This window comes from Onychostruthus taczanowskii, unplaced genomic scaffold (assembly GCF_017590055.1).
Source record: "Onychostruthus taczanowskii isolate IOZ18803 unplaced genomic scaffold, ASM1759005v1 scaffold283, whole genome shotgun sequence".
Taxonomy (NCBI): Eukaryota; Metazoa; Chordata; class Aves; order Passeriformes; family Passeridae; genus Onychostruthus; species Onychostruthus taczanowskii.
Window position 1 is genome coordinate 46,651 of NW_024500162.1, and position 27,908 is coordinate 74,558.

Genomic DNA, 27,908 nt, shown 5'->3' on the forward strand with positions numbered 1-27,908 from the left:
GTGGGCTTTCCAGAGGTGCTCCTTCAGAGCTGTTTTTGCTGCATTCAAATGCAGGATGCAAGAAACCCTGTAAATGAGCTGCGTTACTGTGGGCTCAATTAAGACTGTCTTCTCAATTAACTAATTGTCTCTAAGTTCTAGACAACGGGCAATCAGCATTTAACTGTGAGCAGAAACCATTCCCAACACTCACCTATTACTTTAGAATACAGGAGTGAGCATTTTGCTGTGGGAATGGAAGGAGTTGCCTGTTCTTTCCTTCCCAGGAGTATCACAGATAATTTCTGTTGCCATCCTGCCTGAGTTCCTGCTTGGCTTTCGTTGGAAGCACGGTTCCTTCTGGAAGAGCTGCACGCTGTGGCCACCGGCTCCTCACCCTCGATGGCACTGCAGTACTGCCCCCTGGGCCTGCTCAGCTCTGTGATAGGAGGAATAACTTGCCCAGGAAACAGCTGGGAAGTAACACTCACCACCTGCCACTGACTGCGGGAGCCCTGTCACCTCCCTCCATTGGACAGTGAGGACCGATGCCCCTCAGGAGCTGGTGCCACTGGCAAACCCACCAAGGGCACTTCTGAGAGACCCCACGGAGAGATGGAAAACCAGCTCCTACTGCCTTGGAACACATGGAATACAACGTAACAAACCTTTAAGATGCAAAGTGGAAGGAATAGATTTGTCAGAAACCTCTAGTCTTTTCCCTGGAGTTCACCTTTGAGTCTTTTCCATGGCATTTTTCTCTCTTTTTAAGTTTCCTGTAAGTCAGGATAGAATTTTCTGTTTGACAGCGTGTGTGGGTCACTCTGTGGTTCAGCTGACCCCGTCTGGAGCAAGAGCTGAACAGCCATCCTCATCCACCACCACCAAACTGGATCAAACAAGAGCCAGGACAAGTGAACCCTCACAGGGGCTGTGACCCCTCAACCAGAGCAAACAATAGTGACCCTTCATGGGTCACTAACAGCCCCCTAACAGGGGCTATGCCTGGAGCTAAGAATAAACCCAACCAAACAACCAGAGGCTCGCGCACCTGTCAAGACTCCTCTGAAATCTCCAATCACAAACAAAGGTTTAACTTAATTAACAAATAAAGGATTTAATTAACTATTAAAATAGTAGATTAATAACTAAAATTATTTTGTTGCAGTGAACAAAGCAAGTAACTCCCTAACGGTCAGCACATCTCTAATTAGCAGCTCCTACAGGGCAGAGACAGGAAGACAGGACAGCCCCATATCCACCTGTGCTCACCTTGGGCTTGATCCCATCTGATTCTGGCCAGCTGGATGCTATGAGTGATATTCCAGGCACGCTGTGGAATGAAGCTGTGCTTCCCTGTGGAGAAAACATCTCCCAGGTAGACAGGGAGTACAGACACACATGCAACTGTTGGTGCACTCACCTGAGCAGTTACCTGTACTGCTAAGTGCTGCCCAGGGAATGAAGGGGAACCACTGGGCACACTTGTGCTTTCAGCATATTTTATTTAGCAACATGTTATTTTTCAACTATGTTTAAGTGCAGAAGTCCAATGTGTTCCAGATTTGCCCAGCACAGAGGGAACACAGGAAACCCTTTCAATGTCAAACTAAGAACTTGTACCAACTTTGTCAAGGCAATTAAATAAACCAACCAAAGACTTGTTTCTCTTCTGTAAGGAGAGGTAGGGAGGTCCCAGTAGGAGGAAGCACTGGCAGATCTCCTCACAGCATCTGCTTCAGATCCATCTCAAGAGAGATGAGGAGACTGCTGTAATCCACATGGTGGAAGATCCAGTCAGGCAAAGGCAAAGCCTCCCAAAGCCAGTTGGGGCTGGGACGGAAAGGAGAGGGTACCAGGTGAGGTTTTCACAGCCTCTGTATTATCCAAAGCTTTGAAAGGGGATTGGGAATAGACAAGTGCTGTCACAGTATCAAAAAAATCTATGAAAAATGAGTCTGCTAGTGAGAAGAGTGCTGTTGGCACAGGACAGACCGTTCCCGCCGGTCGCCGATCCAGCCGGCCCCGCGTGTCCACGAACGGCTGCGGAGATAGAGCACTCACACGGTGACCTTCTCCATGACGTTGTCCGGGACATGCACCTCATCTCCTTGCACCGTCACCGTGGCTGACTGGCCACAGATGTGCTGGTGGTCCTTCCAGTCCTGCCAGGGGAGAGCAGAGGGAAGGGCTGTGAGCAGAACAAGCCCTTGAAGAAGGGCCCTTTCTGTGAGAGAAGCACTCTCTCTCCACAAACCAGACCGATGATGGAGGACAAAGGAGCCATGCACTGGATCAATGTAAGAGGTGGAACTGGACTAAGCAGAATGCTGCCATCTCCACACAAATCACAATCTGGGATATCAGTGTCAGTCAGATCGAAAATTTACTAAAACTGAGTCAGAACCTTGACTTAAAGCCTCTCCAGAAAGGCAGCTCTCAACACTGAGTGCTCCCGAGGGACAGTGCTGTGCAGGATCTTAGCTCAGCTAGGACAGGAACAGAATCCTTCTGGAACTGACTGAATTCAGGACAGCTGACTCAGCCTGAACCTGGCCGCTCAGCAAAGCTGTAACTGGCTAAACTGAACCATCCTTCTCTCCAAGCAAAGGCCAAGGGTCACTGTAAGGAATTGGTCAGAAACATGACACACAGCAGCTTCCTCCACTGTACTTCACACCTCTTCCCACCTCCTAAGTTCACAATTGTAGAGTCTGTCCCACTGTATCACCTGCAGCATCACAAATAATGGAAAGGAGAACTATGTCCTCAGTGCCACGGCAGGAGCAGCAGGGAAGGAAGGAAGCAGCAGGAAGGGGATGTAAAAGTACTCCCAGCTCCTCACAGTGCCCAGTGAGGTGTCCATGCTTCATTTCTAGTGTTACTTGTACTTTTTGGGTCACCTTTGGGAAGGTGTGTGCAAACCTGGGGATCTTCTCTACCCTTTTAACCCTGTCCTGACTTGCAGACCTTCCCCATCACTACAGCCTTGGTGATCGCACTAGCAGGGTGGGTTTGGAGTGCTTAAGCCACACAAGGCTCTGCTCTGACTGCCTGGCTCTGCTGTCCATTCCTCCCTCCATACTGACACCCATCAGGTGACAGCTCAAGCAGCCTGGCTGTCCCCAGGGTCACACAGCCCTCACACTGCCCTCTCTTGGGAACTGAATCCCAAGTCACAAGCAGGCTGATACCTTTCGCTGGCAGAATGTGGAGCAGTAGTTGACTTTGTGGCATCCTGTGCACTCGTTGGTGGCCTCCCGTCCACAGTTGGCACAGGATTGCTGTGGGAAGGGATGGAGAGGGACAAGTCACACAGAGACAAACCAGGGGCATCACTGAGGTGCAACAGCAGTGCTGTGATGGCTGGAATGCCAGAGCAGTGGGAAAGCTCCCGTTTCCCAAAATACCCTCAGCAACAACCCACAACAAACAGGCCCAGTGGCCTCTGGATACACCCTCAGAGACCCACTCTCCTTGCTCTTTTAGCAGGGAACACTTTGGAAATGAAATGCACCTCTGTTTTTCTTGCTGTTAGGCAGAAAGCCCTCCAAAACTGTGTGGACACTGAATGGTCATGGAAATCCATCCCCACCACCCCAGGGAAACCTCCCTCCAGATAGGCCCGGTATCCATCAGTCGGGTAACTACAGGAGTTGGGTGTATCTCACCCAGGCATGTCAGGCTGTGCACAGGCTGTTAAAACACAAGCTCTGAGGTCATCCCAAATTTAAAGGCTTAAAGGCAGATTTCATTGGTGGTTTTGTTTGGTTTATAATCCTGTGTATGTCTAAGAGAAGGTCTGAGGAAGGACAACAGACTAAGAATACTAGGATGGGACCTAGTTTTAGAGAGGAAAAAGGCATCTGCTCCTATGGGATACATTTCTTGGTCCTTTCCAGTCATGACTACATAAGGAGTGTACCAAGAGGGAAATAGGAGTCAAATTAAGAAGGCTCTAACAGAAGCCAGGATTTAAATCCAGAAGCAAGGCGAGATAGGATAAACAGGTGAAAAATCACACCTGCTTTTTAAGTGATGTTTTTGTGTCTATCGCTTTAATCTTATTTTAGCGACATCAATTAACGTAACCTGTATATTTAGGTGGAAACATCATTGAACTGCCACCAAAAGAAGCACTTCACAGAGCATTCCACTTCCAGCTCATTAAATGCCTGACAAATCATTAGCACATCAGGCAGCACTGACAGGAAGTGTTGCTGGGCTGTGAAAGTATTGCAGGCTCATCAGTTCCTCCAGGCTTCTTCTCTCTTTGAGCAAAACCACCCCAAAAATCAGTGCTCTGATTAACACCCCCTCTCACACCTTTCCATGTACCTGCAGGGAACAGCTGGTGAGACTGAACTGTGTTTGTGCTCCTGATGTGCAGCTGTGGATTTGGGACACCAAAAATGGCTTAAAGCTGTGATTTGGGACTTGCAAAGCCTGCCCTGAAGGGACACTTGACTGGGGCTGTTTGTAACCTGTACAGCTATTGGAAAATGTGGAAAATACACAGGGCATGGTTGTACCTGCAGATATGAAAGAGAACTGAGCAACACAGCTCTAAGAGCTTCAGTCATGGGTCCAGAACTAACTCCCATTCCAAAAGCCAGAGGAAATTGTGGAGTTATGAAAATCAGCTCACAGGACAGAAAGGAAACAAATTCTCTTCCTGTCACAGCTCTGTGACAGCCACTCACCAGAGCTGCAGCACCACCATTCTGAGGTGAGGGAGGCTGAGGAACCTGGCCAGGTGAAGGAGCATAGAAAACTGGAATGCTTGGGAAAGGGGAGACACTGCTTGGAGCACTGGCCCTACTAGGAAGGGCTCAGATCCTTTGGCAGAAGGCCAGACACAGAGCACAGGATTCCACAGCAATGACAAAAAGGCTCTTCACAACATGAGACATCCCCAGTCTACCTTGATGATGATTTCTGTCTTCCCATCCACATCCTCTGTTTGTTGGAATAACTGGCTCTGGTATTGCTGCAAGAAAAACACACCAGACATGTAATCTCCCAACTGGAGCACAACGTGAGGGGTTGGAAAGGGTGCTGGGATGGAGGGTCCCCATGCTGAGCTGTGTCTGCCCAGCCCCACACTGCAGTTGCAAGAGGACAGGGTGACCCCTCACTGCTCACTTTAGGAGAAGGACACTGTCACCTGATGCGGAAACAGGGCAAGGAGCCTGTGAGAAAATGGCCTGAGGTGACAAACTGCCAGTTCTGTGCAGCACTTCCACCAAACCCAGCTCCCTATTCCATCCAGCCACACACTTGTCCTTAAAAGGGGGGGTTTAACTGCAACCCCCCACACATGGGAACTGGGAAATAAGCACAGGAAACACAAGGAAAATGCCAAGGTAACAGGGCCAAGAGGCACAATCCAGAGCCCAATTTTGGGTCAAGTCCAGTGATCCTCATTCACAAAGAGACAAAGGTGTCTGGAGGGAAGGTACAGCCCACCAAAAAGGATTAGGGGGAAAAAAAAGCCAAACAAAATTAACACACCTTAGACTTTAGGAGCAGCACTAACCATAATCATAACTCCTCCTTGAAACAGAAGAGTGAGAGGGCTGTAGAACAAGTTGTGTCTCCATCAGTCCTCTGGAGGTGATCAGAGTCCACTTTGGCTGCCTGGCAGAATCACTTCACACCAACTCAAGCCCAACCAGGTGCTACTGTACCTGTTGCAGTAGCAACATGCTCAGCAATGGGGGACAGAAGTCCCAAACTAATGGCATCCAAACCCAATCCCAAATTAATTATATGCTAACCCTGGCTTAAATGTATTTGGAACAGTTAAAAAGTCAAAAAAAAGCTGAACCCCTTCCTCCAGGCCAAGCAGGTTCATCCAGGAGTTGACTCAACATATAAGGAGATTAAAGGCTTAATTTACAAGTGTATGACCTGAGAGCACAGTATTTATTCTCCTGTGAAACCACAACCTTGATATTCAAAATCTTGATATTACTGTGACAGAAACTAAGTTAAAAAACTCCAGGCAGATGGAGGCAGAGGCAGAGAAACCTCTTGCTGTGTCCTGCCAGGGGTGTGATTTGGTTTTGCCATACTTGACAAGGCAATTCCAGCCATGTACAAACCATGGAGAAGGAAAAGGTGTGATAAGAGAGAGGAACAAGCCAGACACATTCAGATCTCTCATAGAAACAGCTCCACAAAACCCAGAATCTCCAATTCCCAAGAGTATCACTGCTAGTTTGGAATACACAAGCCACTGTTTGCTGACCAGAGACATTTCTTAACTGTCCAACCCTTTTTAGATTAATTTCATACTTTCCAGCCATGAATTGGTTTAATCTTTCTAAAAAAGCATTCAGATGCCTCAGCTCTTTGCTGATTTAATTTTCCACCTTGCTTTCAAACAGGCAGGGCTCCAGAAGCATCTCTGCTTTACAGAGGGCTATTCCAATTAAAACATTTGTGGGATTTTGACACTCATTCTCTTCAACTTATACACAAAATACAGTTAATGCATTTCCTGAATCTCTTCATTATTCCCCAGCAATTCTGGCACAGAATTTAGTTGAGTATGTGTAATGTCCCCATCCTAAAGTTTATCTGATATAAACAATGGATTAATACACACTCAGAAAAATTACATTGCCCAAGCCCACCAACACATCAGTCCTGCCTTTAATCTCTTAATTTTGGGCCTGATCTGCAAATGTCAAATATCTATTGCAAGAGACACCGAGCCTTTGCTACTCCACTCAACCTAAATTCCTAAATGTCTTTCCTTACCGAAAAATGCAGTAAAGCCAACATGGAGATATTAACCAGGGGATCAGATACTCATCCACAACCTAATTACTAATGATACTCGAGAACTGTTTCTTAACAGCCACATGAAATTCAAGCAGAGCAGTTCTATTTAACAAATCCCACACAAAATGCTGCAATGCAGAAAAATCTTATAAATCTCTCCATTTTTTTCCCATTTTTTGCAATATCATGATGCATTTTGGAAGTTCACATAAACATGGAGCTTGAGGGCTCATGGTTTGCTTTTCTTTTGGGATATCATTCCCCAGGACTTCTAAGCAACACAAATGTAACCTTACTCAGAGGATCCTAACACTTTGCAAACTTGCACATGAGCTCTCTGAGAAGGAAGTGTTATTTTCATCTGAGGCACAGTGAGGCCAAGGACTTACCCAGGGGCATCAAAATCCCTTGTGGGAAAGATGGAAACAAAATTTGAAGCAGATCCTCAGTCTTGAAATTTGCCCAACAAACCATGACCCTTGAACAAATTTACAGAAATTAAGAAGTACAAAGAGAGCAACTGAGTGCATGTCAGAACTGCCAAAATACTAAATTATACTAAAACCTCCCTGCTGGTGAAGCCTTTATCTCCAGCACTTGGAACAGCTCCTTCAGAAGGGATAAGGATGTCCCCAGCCCCTGACACAGGGCTGAGATGGTACAAGGAGGGAGGCAGAGTGCAAACCCCTCACTTCAGAGCTGTGTGAGTCCCACAAGCACTGACACTGCCCAGCACAGAGCACAGCTCCTGCTGTTTAAAGCTAAAGCAACCTAACTGCTGCTCTGTGGGAACAGGACAGCTCATTTGTGCTATTTAATTACTCCAAAGCTCATTAAATAATAAATATAATACCGAAACACAGTATAGTGGGTGATGTGTAACATACAATGAGGCACCCAAGTTTGTGTATCCAGTTGGGAACCAGCCTCTTTCTATCAGATCTCTACAATACTGCTCTGTACTAAGTCTCTCTTCCAGGAAGAGCTGAGTCTGCAGCTCTGTTATCATCTCATCTGTGGCCCATCCTTGCTCTGCAGCTCCAACACAATGACACTGCCAGGAAAGGCTCCCCCTGACTGCTCACTCTTGGAAGTTCTATCAGTGGAACAAACTAAGTGGTAATTAAGCACCAATTTCCTTTGTATTAAAATGGTCCAGAAAAAAATCCCTTCCTGAAGGGCACGATGACCTCTCTGTCTGCCTCTCATATACATTGACTGCCCAAAAAGCCATGGGACCACACACATACTTGGAGTGGGAAAGAGCCTCACATTACAAACCACTAGGAAATAGGGAAAGGCCCTTTGACCAACACAAAAGCAGAGAGACAATTCTTTGACCTTTAGTGTAATTGCTTCCCTGTATCCAGGAACACAGAGTTTTGTCCAAATATGGAGTTCACAAGCAGGAATTAATTCAGAGATAGCTACTTGTGATACTGCCTGGATGGTTCCAGCAGCCAGCACAGCTTAGAATTGTCTGGATGATAAAAAAATACCACCATGACTACATGGTTTCACCACAGTGCACAAGTGTGGAGGTCCCCATTACACACTGTGAATGGTGAGACACACGTGGTGTAACTGGGCATGCAGCAGTTCCTGGGAAAGGGGCTTTCTCTGGAAATCATGTGCTTATCCTTCCCATGTCCAGTCAGCTTTAATCCATACACAGGAGGGATTCTAACTCCCATTCCCAGGACAAGTAACTAGAAGAATATCAAAGAGAGCTGGTTTTGGGTCAGAGGGTGTGGAGAAGGGATTGAACAACCATTCCACAAACCACTGTGAGGATAAACAGAAGGGAAGATGCACATAGACTGGAAAAAAAAAGCAGAGTGAAGCTAAACAAAAGCAGATGTTTATCTCTGAACTGTGCCAAAGCTTCCAATATTTCAGTGTCTCACACTCTGTGCCGCTTTCCAGCAGTAGCCAGCCCACACCTGGGCAGCAGCACTGGCACCTGTTCTGCAGGAGGGAGGCAGGGAAGGATTAGACTCCCAACATATCACACACCTGCACATCAAAGATGCATCGTACGGGAGAGTTTAGCAGAGCCAACACGGCAAAGAATATCAAAGAGGCTGCAAGGACTGTCCTAGGGGTCCTCAGCTTCCAGCAAAGTCTTCCCACACCTCTCTTCCAGGCCTGTTGCTGCACACTCATGCCTATGGATTCAGTGGAAAGCTGACGTTAGCACAATGCTGATGGCACCCGCAGGAAAGTGGTGTTTGGGAAGGGAGTTCAGCAGCTACTGATGGTGACACCAGTTCCAACACTGCCCCCACCTCTCTCCCCAGTTCACATGAGGTGCAGATCACTGGGAAAGGGAGAGCACCTTCAGTATGAAGCTATACTTGGGTGTATGCATGAGCTGGTGGTCAGAAGGATCCAAGATCCCTACCGTGCATCAGTTACAGAGAAGAGCAGGGAGAAGAGGGCAGTCCTTGTGGATAATCCCTGTCCACCATAGAGAGAAGATGGGAACCAGCCAGGGCTCCTGTGAGGCCAGGCAGCCTGCCAGTCCTACCATAGGACTTGTGTGAGTCAGCTTTACTTGCACAGTTCTCAGCAAAACACCTCTAAACATTACTGCTTATCTTCTCAAGAGGGATCAATCTGATTTTTATTTATGGTTCGACCTACGTTACACATGAGGTGAAGAATTTCTGCAAGGGCTGTCTGTACATGTACTGGCAACCCTGTTCCTTCGAGGGCTTCGCCGGGCAGCCAGTCAGGGCAGCAAAAACCCCCACGATCAAGCTGTCAGCGACCCACCCCATTTGCCCACTTGGGGCAAAGGCCCGGGTGCCCACTAACAATGCCTGGGAAATCGGGCTGTGGAAGGAGCCTTAGCACATAAAAGCAGCTAACTGCGACAAAATGGCGAGCCATTTTGCTTTGGGTTTCTTGGAGGCATCAGGGGCTAGCTTGGAGGCTCACCTTGGCCCTTCTTCCACCCCACCCCTCACCTTTTCCTCCCTGTGGTCCTGCTTCCCTGCCCCTCCGTGCTTGGCCCTGCTTCACTGCTTCAGCGAACCAGCTCATTGCCGCGACGACCAGCTCACTGCTCGCTGCCTCCCCGGCGCAGCGGGCGCCGCCGCAGCCAGCCGCCTCCACCGTGTTTCCCAGGAGCAGCTGCAGCCGCCTGCACCCAGCCGCGACCGCCGCCGCTGCGTTCGCGCTGCCCGCCCCACCAACCCGCCACAGCACCAGCCCGTAGCCACCGGCCCGTTGAGCCGCCTGCACCCAGACAAGGCCGCAGCTGCCGCCCGCAGCCACCCCGAGCCCGCAGCCGCCGGCGGCTGCTCGCAAGAGCCGCGCAGGGCGGCCCGCAGCCGCCGCCGCGTGAAGATTGCGCCCTAGCGCTCACAAAAGCCGCGCGGGCTCGCCGCGCCTTGCAACACGCACACTCCGCTCCGCCTCCTGAGCTAGCGCTGAGGAGCACCGGTGTTCTTGCGGTAACGCCGTCCCTGTCTCCTTTCTCTGCCTTTCTTTTCTCCTCTCTGCTCTCTTTTCTATCCCCCTTCAGTAGGACGCTTACCCTTCTTTATATTCAGATATAATATTGCCGCGTTTGTGTTTTATTTTCATCTGAGAAATCTTATCAAAAAGAATCCTCCCTGACTCCCTCTTTTACCTTGGGACAGAACACTTCACCTGGGATGAGCTATTCCACATATCCTATTGAAAGCCAGCTCACCTGACAGCAGCCACTGCACTGCTGAACACTCATCAGCTTCCTCAGACCAGGACTCAGTGCCCACATCCCATAAATTTATGGTCAGCTGATGGGAGAGCTCAGGATCGTGACACCAAACAACCTGCACAACCAGCCTGCTGCCCACAGCTCCCGGAATCCCAGAGAACTTTATTCCTTTCCCCAGCGTACAAATAACTTGGGAAGATCTCTCTTGCTAACATTGCTTTCAAGGCTTGGAGAAACAATTTCCAGTATGACTGCTCCAGCCAGAAACTACTCTGCTCACCACTAAGCCCCAAAGGCGCCCATGGCTGAGCCCCTGTGGCACGGTTACCTCTTTCCTCTCCACATCAGCCTGGATCTTGGCCTGTGTGACAGCAGCCTCGCGGAAGGAGGAGCTGGCCTGCTTGGCCTGCTCAATCAGAGTCTTCAGCTGCTGTGCTGTGCTGAGCAGGGAATTGACCATCTCCTCCAGGTAGAGCCAGTTCCGCTGCTCCGTCACCTCCAGCCCGTTCACCACCGACGGCGACATGGCTTTGGTGGGCGTCGTGGGGGGCACTGCCAGGGCAGGCAGAGAGGTCAACACTGGACATAAGGAACAAAAGAGAATATACAGACAGAGTGACAGAGTGTTTCATTTCCTTAAAGTGGAAATGTGGTGTTTTGGTTTTAGTGGTTTTTCTGTGCCGTTTGATTTCTTTTTTAAAATACGGTTTGCAGAATCTCCAGTCCAGGAAAGTTTTTGTTAAACAGATCATTCCTTCTGCAACATCAAGTGCAGATCTGTGCAGAACAAGCCCATGGGCACTCTCAAACCCACAGGACAAGAACACCTCCTCTTGACCTGGATGACTCTGGGAAGAGTTTAACACCTCCCAGCACTGCTGCAGAGAAGCACCACGATGCAGAGAAAGCAGCATTCCCAGGAACTCCTCCACCACTGCCAACAATACTTCCCTCAGCCATGGCTAGGTAAGGTTAGAGTAGTCACTCAGTGACCCAATACTTTACAGAAACATCCTGATGATCCTACCCAGATGTCAGTTCTCAGGTTGCAAACCACAAAACTCACATCACACTCTCTGTGCTTCTTGAATTCTGACCTTTACATAACCCTGGCCAGGCACTGGACTTAACCCCAGTTAGTCACCATTACCTCCAAGTGAGTGTATTCCAAACATGGACTTCCTCAAACCATGGGTTAGGAAGCCTTTAATAACCCAGCAGTTACTGTGTCACTGAACCAGCTACTTTTCACATTAGGTTTGTGTGTACCCTGGGAGATCAGGGTAGGATGAAATTAAATCCAGACCCAGGAACTCCACCATACACAGTGTAAACTCAGCTTAGGTAACATTCCAGGAAGAAATGTTACCTGGCTTTACTTTTCCTAAATGTAATTCTAGCAATAAATATTCACCATCTGCCATAAAATTCATTCCAAGACATTCACATCTACCAACACTGACCACGACATTCCTCACTGAATTCTTTACTGCTACAAAGATGGTACCACCAGCCTCAGGGTTGTGCAGACTTCTTACCTCAAAATACCCTTAATTAAAACAGCAATTTTAATGAATTTACACACGAGTGGCGCAGAACTATTTGCACTTAGATATGAGTATGAGATAAAGCAGTCTTTTTTATCAATGTCTGTTTGCATAAGAGCCTTTCCCACTCTCCATTTCCAGCACAATATTTATCCCTGCATGCATTTGATAACGTATCAAACAGGAATTACTTCCGATTCCTCATTTTGGCACAAGTACATCAGGCAAGAGAAAGTATTCACTGGTGAAAAAACAATCAATGTTTAATTAGTAACATCAAGATCTGACTAAGTCTTAAACACAAGAAGATCTGACTTTGGAGACTAGGAACATCCTGTGCCACTCCAACTAAATAAATAAGGGTCATACAGAGAGGACTGAAAACTGACACCAAACCTGGCCAAAAGTATCCCCAGCATGCATCACTGGAATAATAAAGCCATGAGAGGATGTCTGGAAAAGCTTCTGTGGCATGATTTTAATTGAGTTTGTTCTCCTCAGATCGAACACTAAATAATTGTTCAGCCACAGTGCCCAAAGAGGACAAGAGTCTGCAAGCAAGAACTTTAGGAAAGGCAGGGAATGCAAGACAGCTCATGATGAAGAATCACAGCAGCCGCCTCTGGCAGAATCAATAAATCAAAGCACTCAATAAAGAATGAAAAACCTCCCACAAAAGGGAAACCAGATTGTTGAAATCTTAGTATCTGTAAAACTCACAAGCAAAATAGAGCAAAGTTTAATTTTCTGCCCTAATCTTTACCTTTGTTGAGAGAGATGGGAGGAAAGTGAAGCACAGTGAAAGCAAACGTACCGATTTTGGGATGAGACGTTGGCAGTGCAGCCTCAGGGAAAGGTGAGATCTGGCAGTTGTCCTGGTAACTGGGATAGTGAGGCTCTGGATGAGACACCCGGCAAGGCTGCTGGACGTTGGTGTCCTGAACTGCAGGAGAACAAGGGCCTTGGGAATCACTAACACACCTGGCAGGTGTTTGTCTTACACTTCATTCACCCCTATGTTTTTATGTTTTACACAAGTTCCTACACTCTGTGGTAATTCCCAAGGGCTGAAAATGTGAAACAGCAGCAGGATCTCACACAGTCAGCAAGCAAGGAATCCTGGTTCTGGCTCCACCATGCTCTGCTTTCACCTTTAGAGCCACAGGTTCCTTGGTTCCATCCCACACACTGAAATATCCATGATCATTACAGGGCTCCAAACTCTGGTTCTTGGAGCGAGATCATTCCCCTAGGAGAGCTCACAACCCAAAGCACGGTTCAAACTGAGAGAACTGAAATGTATGTCATGCACTTATATTTTGTTTGACTTATCCTGGCACTTTTCACTCCATTTCAACCCTCGCCTAGTTTGCAGGTTTTTTGGTACTATTTTAGGCTAAATGAGGAGTAAAAAAAAAAATTACAGACATGAACATAAATCCCAGGAACTCAGCAGAGGTGAACATTAGCAGCTGCCACACCTGGACAAAGTTTCTCCTTTGGTGCAACTGCTAAGATTTCAAACTGCTGAAATAATTTCACAGGAAGGACGGCGCCTTATGCAGCGTCTCCTTCAATAAATAAATCCTTTGAGTTGCATTCAAGATGTTCCTTCCTACAGTGGGCATCCAAACCTCTTTTCCTCCTCCCCACGGCTGTCTAGGAGACACCTGAGCTCTTACCAGTGGCTCCAGTGAAAACATCCCCCTGTGCTGGGCTCTCTGAGATGATGGCCGTGGCCTCCACGGTGGATGCGCGGTCGAAGGTCAGCGCCCCGGAGGTTGTGATCTGTCCAGAGGGAGTCACGGTGACTGGAAACATTAAAGCACTTTCATAATTAACACTCAGCGCAGAGGACATGCCTGCCCAGATGTTTGTTGCTATCCCTGTGCTGCACCATCCAAGCTCAGGGGACTCACAGATCACCAGGCTGGGATAACCCAGTTTGGATCACACCTGTGACCAGCGCGGTTGGAAATGGGAATAAAAGCCCCAATAGGTTTCTGAAGGCTCTGCTGTCCTTCCAAGGCTCTGGGGGCACGAGGCTAAAACGTTAATTTACAACCTAATACCTCCCAAATCACCACCTTTTCAGTTCTTTTATGAACCATAACACCATTAACACTCCCCATAAAGATTCAGTGAGGCCACATAGCCCATCAATTTCTGGCTGCTTTATGACAATTTTAGCAAGAGTGATTGTTGTTACTTAAATCAACTTAACAACTTGTGGATTACAGCTAATTCCATGGCAGCTGGGCAAATTTAGCTGTTTATCTACACAAAGTGACAGAATGTGCTCAGCCAATGCAAGGAACAAGGCACAAAATCCTACTGGATAATTATACCTGAGTGGCTTCCGAATGTTTGTTTAAAACCCACTTTAAAGAGGATTATTTAACTGATACCATTAATTGGTGATGGTCTGATTCTGTGGCACACAATAATTAAATTTTAAAATACTGTAGCTACAAATTCCAGGCTGAAGTACTTGGCCACCAAAACAAGTAGTTCTCTCTTCCAGTGCCAGCATGAGAGAACGAGCAGCCTCACAGCACCTCACATAACAAACCAATACAGATTAAACCTATTTCAGAACTGAAAAAAAACAAAGCCATAAAACAACTCTGCAGAATCCTTGTGTCTTTCTCTTCCTACTATTGCTGATGACCTAATCTTACTTTTTGGTCCTTTTTTTAGATTTCTGTTGCTTCCTCCTCGACTCACTTTGTATTGTTACCTGCAGATGATGCCAGCGTGCCGAGAGCAGGAGGACATATGGATGTGACTGGGGATGTGTGAGCTGGATCAGCTTGCAAATTAATTCCTGTTCCCACACAGATAATTTGCCAATCAAACCAGTAACTAACAAAGCTGAATGTTGGAGAGGGATGTGCAGATCAAAGCATCACCTTCTGCCTCCTTCATTAACGACTTTTAGGCTTGGGGTTTCATCCCAGCTGCTTCTAGGCTATTTTGCAAGGAATAGCACAAATCTTACTCCAGTTTTTAAGGGACACAAAGAAGCTCAGAGGATGGAATGGGGATTTCTGGCAGAGCAGAGAAGGGCCAACCTCTCCCAAAACCTAATTCCAACAGGAACTTTCTCAGCTGTCATTTGTGAAAAATCTACCTGAAATCCGCTATGGATCCAGGCCAGGATCCCATAATTCTCTCCCCACTGCGAGCAGGTACAGGGGGCAATATAATCATAGACTATAACCACAGAATCCTGAAATGCTTGGGGGCTTGGAAGGCACCTTAAGGTCATCTCCTTCCACGGGCAGGGGCACCTTCTAGTAAACCAGGCTGCTCCAAGCCCCGTCCAACCTGGCCTTGAACACTTCCAGGCATAGGACATAATCCAAACCTCTCTCAGCACAAAATATGAAACCTAGTGTTCATGGCATAAGAATGTCATGATGCTTAAACCTGAGTCTCCTGGAGGTCTAGAGCTGCACTTTTTCCTATTCAACTTGTGTTCATATGTGGCAACACTGTGCTACTTCCTATAAAATAGGAAGTGACACTGAGACAGTAAAATCATCCAATGAAAAGAATGTGACCAAAAAATAGGACATTTTTCTCAGTTGGACAGTTCCAAGGGGCCACTAACACACATAAAACACCTAGCAGGTCAACTCTCCAAGGAAAGGAAGCAATTTTTACCAGGAGAAAAGAACCTACACGTAGTTGCAGCAGTGGCTGGAAGCAGAGTGATGTTTTTGGAACAATTCTTTTTCACTGGAGTTGCTGGTATTTCATTTTCTTTTTTTCGCCTTTTATATGGCACAAAGAGTCGTATAGGGCCACTCTGGGTAGAAAAACACCAGAAGGAAAATGAAAAGAAAAAAGGGAAAAAAAAAAAAGAAAAAAAAAAGCATTAGCTGATCAAACTCTTTGGAGACTTTGGTTTTACTCTCATCTTTCCAGAAACAGCAGCACAGACCCCCATGGATGATGTGTGGTTTGCAACACTAGACCAAAGCGCTTAGAAGTTTTCCAAACAAAAAGAACTTTGAAAAAAAGAGAAAAGTTAAACTCAGCTCCCTCCAGCTGAAGAGGCACAAATTCAACATCTTCCCATTATTATTTAAGGAGTAGAACTGGGCAGACAATCAGCTGCTGGCCAAGGTGGTGGAATAAAAGAGAAAAAGAGGGAGGAGAAGAGAGGAAGAAGTTCCAGGCTAGAAAACAAGCATATCAGTCAGTTCATAGCAGAAAAGAAAGGCAAAGCACCAGGTCAAGCTAAAGTCTTCTGCTTCAGGATTTAAACCTCAATTTTGAAACAAACTAGCAAAAAAATCAAACACCCAATCAACTAACAAAAAAAAACCCCAAATAGTTTAAAAATGAAATGAAATATTAATCTATCATAAGATTATTGTTACTTCTTTACAAAAATATTTTTCCAACTCAAAACATTGTGAAATTTGAGTCAAGTTCATGAATAACACTGACATCTGCAAAAGGTACTTTGCAAAGACATAGTAATTAGAAAATTATTTTTAAAAAAGAAGAAAAAAAGCACTAAGTATGATCTAGTTTTACTGAGGCTGTTCTGCAATAATGCCAGCAATTCCTCATCTCCTTTCTCCACAGGGCAGGGACAAAGCACTTGTCCCTGAACACTCATGTGTCAGGACACTCAATTCCCAGTACACTCATGACCTGCACCCAAGGGCTGTGACAGCTTGACCGGTTAATTTGTCCAACAGAAATAATTAATTCCTAAAGTAATGGATGTAAAGCCTCCCACTCACCAGTGTCATGTCGTCACAGCAAGCGGCACAAGTACACGAGGCAGCATGGGGATTTAAAATCCCATCCTGGAATCAGAAGTGACCAGTTCAGCATGAGAGTCACCAAAATCACACAGAGCACACCTTGATCCTGCTAAAAAATGTGGATGGCTCCCAGAGCAGTACCCATTCCCTCCTGGATGCTGTACAGTAACAGAGAGGCCAGTTCCCCACAGCAGGGCAATGGGGTGAGAGGGTCAGAGGAGAGAAAAGGAAAACCAAGTATTTTCCACACCCAAAGGCCAGGATATATGAATTTGAGACTTGATTTCTGCACAACCAGAAATCAACTGTCAGCCTAGTGGCAATGCCAAGTTCTCCAAGAGACTCAAATAAAGGACCCAAATAATGAATGTGGTGAAAATTTCGGACGTGTGGCAGGCAAAGACATTGAAGGAGATCAGGTTACTGAATTACAGTATCACAGGTGAGAGCTCAATTCCTGTGGCACAGCTCAAGGCTGGGCTTCACCCTGCAGAAACTCTTTCCAGCATAAACAAGATCCCCAGTGTGCTATTTGAGACATATCAAAAACAATTCCCCTGCATCACTGACCCTCAACCAAACCAAGCACTGCTCCTGGTGCCATCAGCACCTGGCTCCAGCTGCCCCTTCCTGCAGAAAGGAGGGAGCAAACTTAACCTTACGTGGATAAGGCACTGCAGGGGCCGCCCGGCGTAGCGGATGCTCCTCTTCCAGTCCTTGCTGCTGGCTCGCCCCGCCATGGCTTCGAACTCCGTGGGGCTGTACCAATTGTCCCCTTGCTTAATGCACCTGCCACGGCCTCCTGAAGTGAAGCAACAAAATACACTGTTAGTCCAAGTTAAGGATAATTTTGCCACTTCTCTAAAGAAGAAAACGTGGAAATTGCTGGACAAAGTAGCAGTTAATCTGTAAGAACCACTAAATATGCCCATTGCTCTCAAGTAACTGTGTCCATTTATTATCATGGCTGTGACAATGGGCATGTTCAGAGCTCCAACTCTGGATTTCAAAAGGCTACAAAAATTACTCCTCCGCAAGAAAGAAAAGTCTTTATTGGACAAACACCACAAATTTAAGTCTTTCCTTGATTTGCACTTAAATTTCTGATCTTTTTTGAGTTTGTGGTGGGTTTAGAAGAAAACTTTCTGTCCACAAAGCAAGCACTGCACTGGGCAGCCAGGCTGGCCGGCAATTTTTGCTGCAGCTTCCCCAGCTTCCCCACAGGGATAAAAGCCGCGAGGAAGAGCTCAGGAGCCCCAAGAAGAGAAAAAACCATTTGCATTCCAGCAGGGATTCTTCAGAGTTTTGCAAAAACACAAGTCTACTCATGAGACAAAAAAATCATTAAAGGAGTCAGCCTGTTACTGAGGAGACTCACTGCATGGCAGCCTGGATATTCGCAGAATTAAGAAAAAGTTAAAAAGCCTCCGAAGAAAAAGCAAAACAAAAGGGGACAGTAAAATTAAAAGGCACTGGGCTGTCTTGGAAACTCTTGTTTTTTTTCTCCTGTCACAATCAGCCCTTAAGAACAGCCTGATTAAAAGAAGAGTAGAGAAGGAGGAGGAGGAGCTGTGCCAGCCCTCAGCCCGGGTGGCAGTTACCTGAGCCCAGCCTGTTCTTGTACAGAATGCCACTGATATTCCGGCACCGCACCGGGAGCTCGTTCTCGTACACGGACGGGTCCCAGTTGTACTTGGTTCCACTTTTCCCCTGGACAGCTGTCAAAGGGGTAGGAGGAGACTGTGGTCCTTGGAGAAAAGAGAAAAGAAAGGTGTCAGCAACCAAAAGGCAGAGTGGTGTTCCATCCCATGCTCGGCTGGGTGATATGCCAAGAGGTTGACTGGAGCAGCTGGAATGCACCCACAATGAAGCAGCACAAAAAACTCAGCCTGAATGAACTGAGAAGGGCTGATAAGAAAAGAGGACCGGAGGAAACAGGCTCTAACAGGGAATAAACACTGAGATTGTGACCTGATCCTTACACCACCTGTAAACTATGGTGTAAGGAGCTGGCTGGAGATTCCCCTTCCCAGAGCCCATCCTGTGGGAAGCTTTAGAGCACTGAAGGTTTGCTGTGCCATCTCGTGGGCAGCAAGGAGACTGCCAGGCAGCCCTGAACAAAACCTCAGTGACAGAGAGACTAAAGTATCAGCCTGAATGGACATGAAAATGTGTTCCAGGAGTCCTGGAAAGAACATGTGCACAACTGGGAGACTCGGATTTTTATTAACCATGTTAAAATGATCTGTGTGCCCTTGGGGGTGGGGATGGGTGCAGAAAGCCCAGAAACAGGGCAAGATTTTTCAAGCAGCTTCTTTTGCCAGGGTTAGGGCAAAGAATGAGAAAATTAAACCAAAATTAAAAAAACCCCACGAAATTAAAAAAAAAATAATAAGCATTCTTTCATTCCCAAGAAATACTGGGAGGACTTGGTATCTTAAAGGTCGTTTCCAACCGGAACAACTTTATGGTTTTAAAAGAGGGCAAACCATCCTAGTAAAATTATGCACATGTTTTTAGATTCCAGAAAGACAAGTAGAGTGGAGAAGAAGCCATCCCTCTGGGAGAGTGACCCACCACAAGCAGACTGTCTAATACCTGGTGTGAGAGGTGCCGAAGGCCCCTTGATCCCGGTGGTTTCGACGATGCTGCCATCCGTGTGCACCACTATCAGAGTGGCTTTCTCAGGGTTCAAGCTGTCCCCAATCTGGAGGGCTGTTCTCCCAGACTGCAGAAGAAATAAAGAGTTTAAATTTATTAAAGTACTTCAACACAAATAGATTTCAGTAATACACAGGCACCCCACAACTCCAATCAGTATGGCAGCTATTAGGTTAATTTTTGAGTTTTCAGACAAGCAAATTCAAAGATTTCATGTTCCAGGCCACCAGTTTCTGTTTCCAGATGAGTATGTGGGGGTGGAGAGGTAAAAAAGCTAGTAATAAAACCCCCAGCTAATGGGTTGGTGGCTTAATGCCAGGATATCACAATGAAAACAAGTCTTTGACCTTACTACAGATTTAATTTACACTGAGAAACTTTGTCAAGGCCCTCAAATGAAAGGACAGACTTACCAACACATGTCCTGAAATTGAGGCTGCATTGGCCACAGATGTGGTGAAAACATTGTCTGCAGAGGCCCCCACGTTGGCTACTGTCACTGTGGTGACTTCTGGAATGTAAAACAGGGATAATTTAAATTTCTGCTGCATGCAGAGAGCCTGATGAACAGCTGAAAATTTCCTTCTTCCTTCCTGCTCTAAATTAATATTATTTTTCATGGCACCTGTAAGTTGTTATGAACACAATCATTCTGATTTCTATTAATCTTTGGGTTCAACAGGCTTTAACCTCCTTGAAACCAGGGCAGCTGCTATTAGCATGTGATGAACTAAGGGAAAAATAAGTATGGCACCTGCACTAGGGATACTCCAAACTGTGGTGCTTTTATTTAGATAGGGGTGACTGGCAGACATCAGGATAAACTGAACAACAGACTCTGCCTCTGTAATGTATTAATTCCCATGGTGCCATGACCTGTGCACTTCGTCCAGTTAAGAGCTGCCAAAATGTAAAACCCAGCGTTTCTGTGTTCAGCGCTTAGCCCGGCTCAAATCTCCGGGTTTCCTTGTGGGATGAGGGCGAAAGAACAGCCGCTGGGGCGGGCGAGGGGCTCTGGCCTCTGAGCACCGCAGCTCGGCCGCACGACCCTGCTGCGTGACTCGGCCGCTCGGCTCTGGGGACACGGGGCCGCGGCTCAGGCGCACCGGGCGCCTCCCGCTCTCTACTGAGCGTGAAGGGGCGGAGTGTGGGATCCGCTGAGGGGGTGGCAGCGCTCCCTGAGGGAGCTCGCTGTCCCGGCCCGAGCCCCGGGGGCTGTGTGGGGGCCGAGGCCCGGGCTGGGGGAGCCCCGGGCGGGCTGAGGGAGCGCTGCCCGCCCTGACCTGCGAAGGCAGCGGCGGCGGCGGCCTCGTCGGCGCTTGGCATTGGCGGTGCTCCCATCTCGATGTGCTCGGCGCCTGCCGCCATCACCGTTACCGCCTCCTCCTCCTCCTCGGGCTCCGCCTCCCCCTCCGCTGCCTGCGGCGGCTCCCGCTGCTGCCCCGGTCCCGCGGGCAAGTCGAGCTGTCTGGCGGCCGGCTCGCCGTCGCTGTGCTCCATGCGCGGGGCCGGGGGTAGCCGAGCCCGCCCCGCCCCCCCCCGGGCGCGCCTGAGGGGGGTCCGGCGGGCAGGGGGGACCGGCGAGCCGAGCGCCGCCGAGCTTGCCCGACCGCTGACGAGCGTGTTCGGGGCCTTTCGACCGAGTTCCGATGAGGCCCGAAGCGGCCCGAGCCGCTCGGGCCCCGTGCGAAGGCGGCCGGCGCGCGCGCTCCCTGCCGGCTGGCCAATGGGGCGCGGCCGAGTCCGCGGGGCGCGGCCCGAAGCGGTACCTGACGGATCGGGTGAGACCCGAGCCCGCCCGAACGCGGCCGAGTCCCCGAGCGCTGCGGCCCGGCGAGGCGAAGAGTCCCGAGCGCGCTCGAGCCGTGTCCGATCTCAGCCGAAGGCGGTAGCGAGGAGCGCCGATGTGTGCCGAGTCGTCTCCGATCGCGCCCGAGCTCCGCTCGCCGGCCCGAACGGAGACGCCCGAACGGGCAGCGCCCGAATCCGCCCGAAAGCGACCGAACCGGGCCGAACGCTCCGATCGCGCCCGAAGGCGGGTGGGCGGGGCGAGTGGCCGCGCGCGGGCTGCCGGGACGGCGGAGGACCGGCGGGCGGGGCGGGGGCGTCAAGATGGCGGTACCGAGCCGAGGTGAGGCGTGTCGCGATAGCAACACGGCGGCGGCACGACAGCCCTTTCCGGGGCACCGGGGCGGCTGTCTCGCACCGTGCCAGAGGTGACCTCTCGCGGGGGGACGCGACTAGTGCGAGGCGAGGCGGGGCCGAGGTGGAGCGCAGCCCCGTTGGCATGTCGCGACAATCGCGACACGCGGAGGAGATGCCGGTGGCGCCGTGAGCAGGGCCTTGGCGCATGTGCGGGCTGAGGAGCACCTTGGGCCCAGGAAAGACGCTTTCCTGAGGCCGGAGACGCCTCGCGAAAATCCAGATCTTTGCTTCAGTTTAGGAACTGAAGATTCAGAGGAGAAAAATGTCATCCTTAGTGTGGTTAAAATCACTGATTTTCAACTCTCACAGAGGCCAAAGTTTTCTTCCAAAACGGTAAATTTCTGCCCTGGCTAGGCAGACGAAGGTGGCTGAGAAAATTTTTGTCGAATTTTGTCGAATTCGAACAGAAAAAAATCCTAATCCCAAACGTGTGCAGTGAGGTGCTCTGGCCGATGCTAACCACATTTGCTGCATTTAATAAAGTTTTATGTTAAAAATGAAACCATTTTGGTAGAAAATGGGGCATGTTCCACCTCACATCCCCATTCTCAGTGTCACTCACTCTAAAATCAGCACCAGCCTGGATAGATAACCAAGATTTTGTTGGGTAAAGCACTGAAATGATATATTCAGGCGGTTTAATACTCCCTCTTGGTGTGCTCTGGGGTTCCAGGGTTGTCCCTGTGAAATGTCCCGCTCGCTCTGAGGGAGGCAGCACATCCTCAGGAACCGTGGCTGCCTGGAGCAGCTGCAGGAGGCTCACTGCCCTCTCCTAGGAGAGCATTAAGGAAAGAAGAGTCCAGATATAAAGCTGGGGAACTGCCCTGAGGGAATTCACTCAGACATCCCTGTGGGAATTCCGTGGCTCTGACTATCATACAATTCAGCATCAGTGGTGTAGCTGCAGTTTTGGATATTGAATGAACATGGAATCATGGAATCCTGGAATGGTTTGGGTTGGAAGAGACCTTGAAGCTCATCCACCCCCTGCCCTGGGCAGGGACACCTTCCACTATCCCAGGCTGCTCCAAGCCCCATCCAGCCTACTCTGCCAGGGATGGGGCAGCCACAGCTTCCCTGGGCACCCTGCGCCAGGGCCTCAGCACCCTCACAGGGAAGAATTTCTTCCCAATATCAAAGCAATTCCCCCTTGTGCTGTCACTCCTAAGTGACAGGAGGAGTGCTGGGAGCCCCCAGTCCCTGTACAGAGAGCTGAGAGGAGAGGATCAGGTCCAGGAGACATTTCAGATCAGGGACACATGAATCACCTAAAATCATGCGCCTGTTCCCAAACTGGACACCTTAATTAGCTGCCTGGAGTTAGGGGGAATTAATTTGGGCCTAAATGCATAAACTCTGAGGTGAAGAGGACGTTGAGCTCAGGAATCCAGGGATAAGATGGCGCTGTGACAATGACAAGCTGTCCCTGAGGAGACAGAGGAAATGGCCTTTCACTCTCCCTGGAACAGAAATCCCAACTGTACAATTCCTCATGTGTCCCAGAGAGGCCAAGAATATTAATGAGGAACTCAACAGGTGCTTTAGTAGGTTGGTGCCCTCATGTTGCAGGAGAATTTTATGTGATTTTTGCAGAAAATAAGGGAAAAAAAGGAAATGTGTTGGTTGGATCATTGGAAATACTTGGCTTGATTTCTGTGGGCTGTCAGAACACACTGAGGTTGGATGTGGAATGACTTTGTGAAGGGAACTGGTTTGGAGGGATGGCATTTGGAGGGATGGTATTTAGAGAAACCCTGGAGCCCTCTGTTCTCCACAAACTTTCTCACAATTTACAAGCAAATGGATCCCATATTCACCTCCTTCCTGCATAGTTAGAGGGGATGAAGTGTCATCTGCTAGGAAAGGACAGGATGAACAAGTTCTGGATAATGCCTGTGCACTCCTTCAGGCTTTGAAAGAGCCTGAAGTTCCTCATTGAAAGTGGCTTTTCCCAGTAGGGATTTTCCCCAAATTATTTGATGCTTCATCTAGTTGAAAAGGTTATTTTTGGAACCTGAAGTCCACTATCTGGAAAACAATAAATGTTCCTGGGAGATGAAAAAAGAAATTTCTCCCAGAATTTCGATATCATTGTTAGAATGTTTCTGGATTTATACATATTTTCTTCTCTTTATTTTCTCCTTCTCCATGGAAAGGAAGAACATCAGAGATTGTATCCTTTCTGTACCACTGCTCCTTCCATGCAAGACTCCTGGAGAAGACTGCCTCAAGTGGATTCCTATCTTCTGTCCAGTAACTCTGCACAGTGCTGGGTCTGTGCTCCTGAATTTTCTGTCAGTGTCATCCGCAGGAAGCACAACTGGGACCACGTTGCTTGCAGTGGAAGATGTTTGGTGCAGGTTTAGCTGGGATTTGCTCCTTATGGGCTCCTACTCCTGCAGAAACCCCTTTAGCCCCCCTGCAGTCATGATTTAACCCATTTTCTTAGGAAAGGAGATTAAAAATAGCATTTATGGACTGGTGGACACACCCCCTGCATCACAGCTCACAGACAGCTGACACAGCTGACAAGGGGTAGTAAAAGCAGCCCTCAGTAGTAACTTCCTCCTCTTACAGTAAGTTACCCCACCTTTACTCCTGCCAAGATCCAAGTAACCTCCAAGGAGGAGACACCCTTGGCTCTGGAGATTTCCATGCTTAGAACCTATCTAGTAATTTTTTGCTCCACCTTCCTTCAACTGGAAAAACCCCAAAACCTGGTTCTATGTTAATAAAATGAGCTGCTCTGGGAACTGGAATCCATCCACGGTGCGTGGGTGGGTTTAGAAGCGGGATGGGCAGTTCCTGTAAGAGATGCCTGGGATGAAATATCTGCTTGGAGATACTTGTAGGATTTGAAAAAGGCTGGGGGAGAGAGGGGAGTGAATTAAGGCTGTTTCTTAGGAATTTGCATCTCAAAGCTGAGCTCAGACAGGTATAGAGTATAGAGCAAAGCATTTCCATGCTGTGGGCAGGAGCAAGGCCTGGCTGCTGCACAGAGCCACCTCTTCTCCAAACACAAGTCTGATGGAGTTTGCCAACTCTCTGTCAGCTTCCTTAAGGCTGACTAAGAAGTGTAGAAGTAGTCTGGGGCAATGTACACATGCATCCCCTCCACTTCCTCAGCTAACGGATGCCCCACTACAGTCCAAATAAAATTCCTTAAAAAGGGAACTAAAGCCAAACCTGAAACAGCAAGCTTTTATCCCAGGCCGTGGTGTTCACAGCCTCAAGTTCCTTCCTGAACCCTCCCTACAGCCAGGCGTAGCTGGACCATTCAGTATAAAGAGGGAGTGCAGTGTATTTTGGGGTTACTGGGAAATGGTGATTTTATGGAATAGATCCCACCTCATTGAGAAATCCTTAACAACAGTTCTCAGCTGTCATCGCTTCCCTTACAGATCCTGCTCTATGTAAATGGGGTTTATTACATCTTCTACTTCTTGGCAACTCTTGCAATGATTATTTACAAAAGTAAGTTGCAGGTATTGTCCCCAGAGCAGGCTGTGCTGATGCACAGCTGGGTTTTGTCCTGCTGTGTCTTCCTGCTTTATTTATATCTGGTTTATTCTCCAGGTCAAGTTTTCAGTTATCCAGATGATTTTTTGGCTCCTGATCTTGCTGTGCTTTTCCTTATGGCCATTCTGGAAGTGCCTCGATTGTACTTGGGTAGGTCATGTTATCAGTGCAGCTGGAATGTAATCTGTAAACATGAATAATTTCTGTCAGTTGAGCAGATATTTGGAGACCCCTACACCTTTCCTTTCACTCCTGAGGACACCTGCAAGCACCAACACCTTCTTTTCACTAAGGCAGAAGGGCCTCCTGACCTTGTCCAGAGCTTGCTAAAACTTCTTCAAGTCCAATTTTTAAAAAACCCAAATCACTATTAAAATCTGCTCAGTATTCCCAAGACATTTATGTGGAGTGGGGCCCTTGAATCAATCTGAGTGGCTTTGGGGTTGGATTTATTCTGCTGCTTTAAAGCTCTCTGTGTATTTGCTTGGAGCCTGATCCATGAGATCCATGAATAAAGAGGTGGATTTCAACTCTAATGTAGTTAAAAACCAAAATCTACTGAGCTGAGCTTGGAAATAAGCTGCAAGGAAGAGAGAAGGTGCCAGTCCTCTGAAACAGGAATAGATTAGAAGGGAATAAAACTTGAAAATGAGGATTGGACTCCAGGAGTGTGCCGAGGTCACTGAGGTTGAGTGTGGGGCTGGGGGGCTCAGGAAGAGTTTGATGGTTGAAGCTGAGTGCTCAGAGGGATGCAACTTCAGAAGTGATTCTCTGTGATGAGAAGAGGTGCCCTGGCTGTGATTATCAACTGATGAACTTACATAGATTAAGTTTGGTTATTTTTCCTGTTTTGAAATGGATTGTCCATTGGTGTTGGGCTTGTTGTTTGATTGCCGGCAGAGCTTTGATTCAGGCTGGTATTTCAATCTATTTTGAGCTTTTTTTAGGACTCAGTAAGAGCAAAGTCAGAACCAGGGCATTTTTTAAGCAGGAATATTCTCGACTTACAGCTTGAGCTGTTGTCAGAACAAATTGGACTTTTGGTTTCCGTTTCCTTTCAGGTTTCAAGGGTAACCTGACAGAAGCAGAGGCGCCGCTGGGGGTGAGCCTGGGGCTCACGGTGGGCAGCGTGCTGCTGTGTGTGTACCTGCTGCTGTGGCAGACCTACGTGCTGTGGGCGGATGTGCTCCTCAACGCCGCGCTGCTCTCGGCCTACGCGCTCGAGTCGGGGCTCAAGGTCACGGCCATCGCTGCCTTTGTCAGCTGAGCCCGGCCCTTCCCACACGCCTGCCACGCATTCCTTCTCTGAGAGTGGGGCTTCATTTCCACTGCTGAATCCCTGTGTATAGAAAAACCCTGTAAAGCTTCTCTCTGTTTAAATGAGAAGTTCTGGGGACATAGATGTCCCGCCCAGGAGCTGTGTGATGCTGTCCACCATTGCGTTATTTATGGGCAAAGGCAAGGGATGAATCACAAAACACTTAACACTCTGGCATTCACCAGGGGTCAGTACTGAATATCCATTCCCAACACAGGATAGGAGGCAGTGCTGCTGGCATGGTGGCAGTTTTCATGGCACAGGAGCGACATGCAGCCCAAGTGACACAGAAATGAATGAGGCCAGGGCTCACTTGTGCCTTGCCACGCACACGTCCGTGTTTGAGGGCACAGCTGCTCTGCTGCTCTCATTTGTGTTTCCAGACCTCAGTGGTAATTTCCCTGACTTTAGTAGGGCAGAACCTGATGTATCCCAGTGGGGGAGAGGAACTGGGTTTTGTGCATACCTGGAGAGCCAAGCCGCAAGGTTTGGCAGCCAGTTCTTACTACGTGAGGGGAAGTTTGGTTAGACAGGATGGCTTTAAAATGAACAAAACCATTCACCATTTGTCCTCCCTTCTGTTCTGTTTAAAAGTCCAACAGAATGTTGGCAGTTTTATTTCTATTCAGTGTTAAATGTTCTTATTTCTACTATTTTGCAAAAATTACTATATTCAAGTCTGTCTTAACTTCTAAGTGGTGCAAGTGCAGAATTTTTTACTGTCTCAAAAATATATGTTAATGGAAAGCTTTGGGAGTTCCTGGTTTTTTGAAGAAGCCTATTTTCTATTCAGAATTTCCTATTTTTGTATTTATTTATTCATTCAAATAAATAAAGGTTTAGATCTAAGGAGTGTTTGAAATGCAGAGCATCTTGTTCAGATCTTGGGCTCCAGCTAAGTCATCCAAAGGAAGACTTGGGCAAGCCTGGATGTGTGTGGAAGCCTCTTCTGATCCTGATCCTGCTGCTGTCTGTAGCCCCTTCTCCTGCCCTGTGAAGGTCTGAACTAATTTGCAATCACCAAGGGCTGAAAATTGTAGGGTGCAGGCCTGGGGCACCTCAGCCCTGATGGTTTTTGCTTTCTGGTGGGGGTAGAAAGGGACAAAATACACAGAAGTTCTGTGGAAGGGCCCAGTTTCATCCCTCAGTCGTTCAGTGGTTGAACTTGATCATCACAGAAAGCTTTTCCAACCTTAAGGATTCCAGTACCTAAAGGGGGCTTACAAGAAGGAGAGGGACCTTTCACAAGGGCATGTAGTGACAAGACAAGGGTGAGTGGTGTCAAGCCAAAAGAGGATTGGTTTGGATGAGATACTAGCAAGAAATTTGTGACTCAGAGGGGCTGAGGCCCTGGCACAGGTTGCCCAGAGAAGCTGTGGCTGCCCCTGGAT

At 48.0% G+C, this 27,908-nt stretch overlaps 2 protein-coding genes across 6 annotated transcripts; one reads left to right on the forward strand and one right to left on the reverse strand.

The window, feature by feature from the left end:
* Positions 1-1,467: 1,467 nt before the first annotated feature.
* Positions 1,468-21,269, reverse strand: DEAF1 (DEAF1 transcription factor). Of its 4 annotated transcripts, none has more exons than XM_041407990.1 (13): positions 21,245-21,269; positions 19,889-19,986; positions 19,413-19,542; positions 18,416-18,562; positions 17,477-17,616; positions 16,791-16,856; positions 15,715-15,841; positions 13,710-13,838; positions 12,842-12,970; positions 10,809-11,059; positions 4,904-4,969; positions 3,174-3,263; positions 1,468-2,144 (listed from the first exon to the last, which is right to left on the reverse strand). In XM_041407990.1, exons 5-13 carry the CDS (start codon positions 17,552-17,554, stop codon positions 2,040-2,042), a joined length of 1,041 nt encoding a protein of 346 aa, XP_041263924.1. In that variant the 5' UTR covers positions 17,555-17,616; positions 18,416-18,562; positions 19,413-19,542; positions 19,889-19,986; positions 21,245-21,269; the 3' UTR covers positions 1,468-2,039. The 4 variants fall into 4 exon arrangements, 3 of the variants coding, with proteins under 3 accessions (XP_041263924.1, XP_041263923.1, XP_041263922.1); XM_041407989.1 differs by lacking the exon at positions 21,245-21,269 and adding an exon at positions 20,759-21,104 and having other exon boundaries at positions 10,809-11,032; XM_041407988.1 differs by lacking the exon at positions 21,245-21,269 and adding an exon at positions 20,759-21,104.
* A 285-nt stretch (positions 21,270-21,554) lies between these two features.
* On the forward strand, positions 21,555-27,363 carry TMEM80 (transmembrane protein 80). Of its 2 annotated transcripts, XM_041407993.1 has the most exons (5): positions 21,575-21,691; positions 23,837-24,040; positions 25,082-25,154; positions 25,257-25,349; positions 26,261-27,363. In XM_041407993.1, exons 2-5 carry the CDS (start codon positions 23,882-23,884, stop codon positions 26,464-26,466), a joined length of 531 nt encoding a protein of 176 aa, XP_041263927.1. In that variant the 5' UTR covers positions 21,575-21,691; positions 23,837-23,881; the 3' UTR covers positions 26,467-27,363. The 2 variants fall into 2 exon arrangements, with proteins under 2 accessions (XP_041263925.1, XP_041263927.1); XM_041407991.1 differs by having other exon boundaries at positions 21,555-24,040.
* Positions 27,364-27,908: the final 545 nt, after the last annotated feature.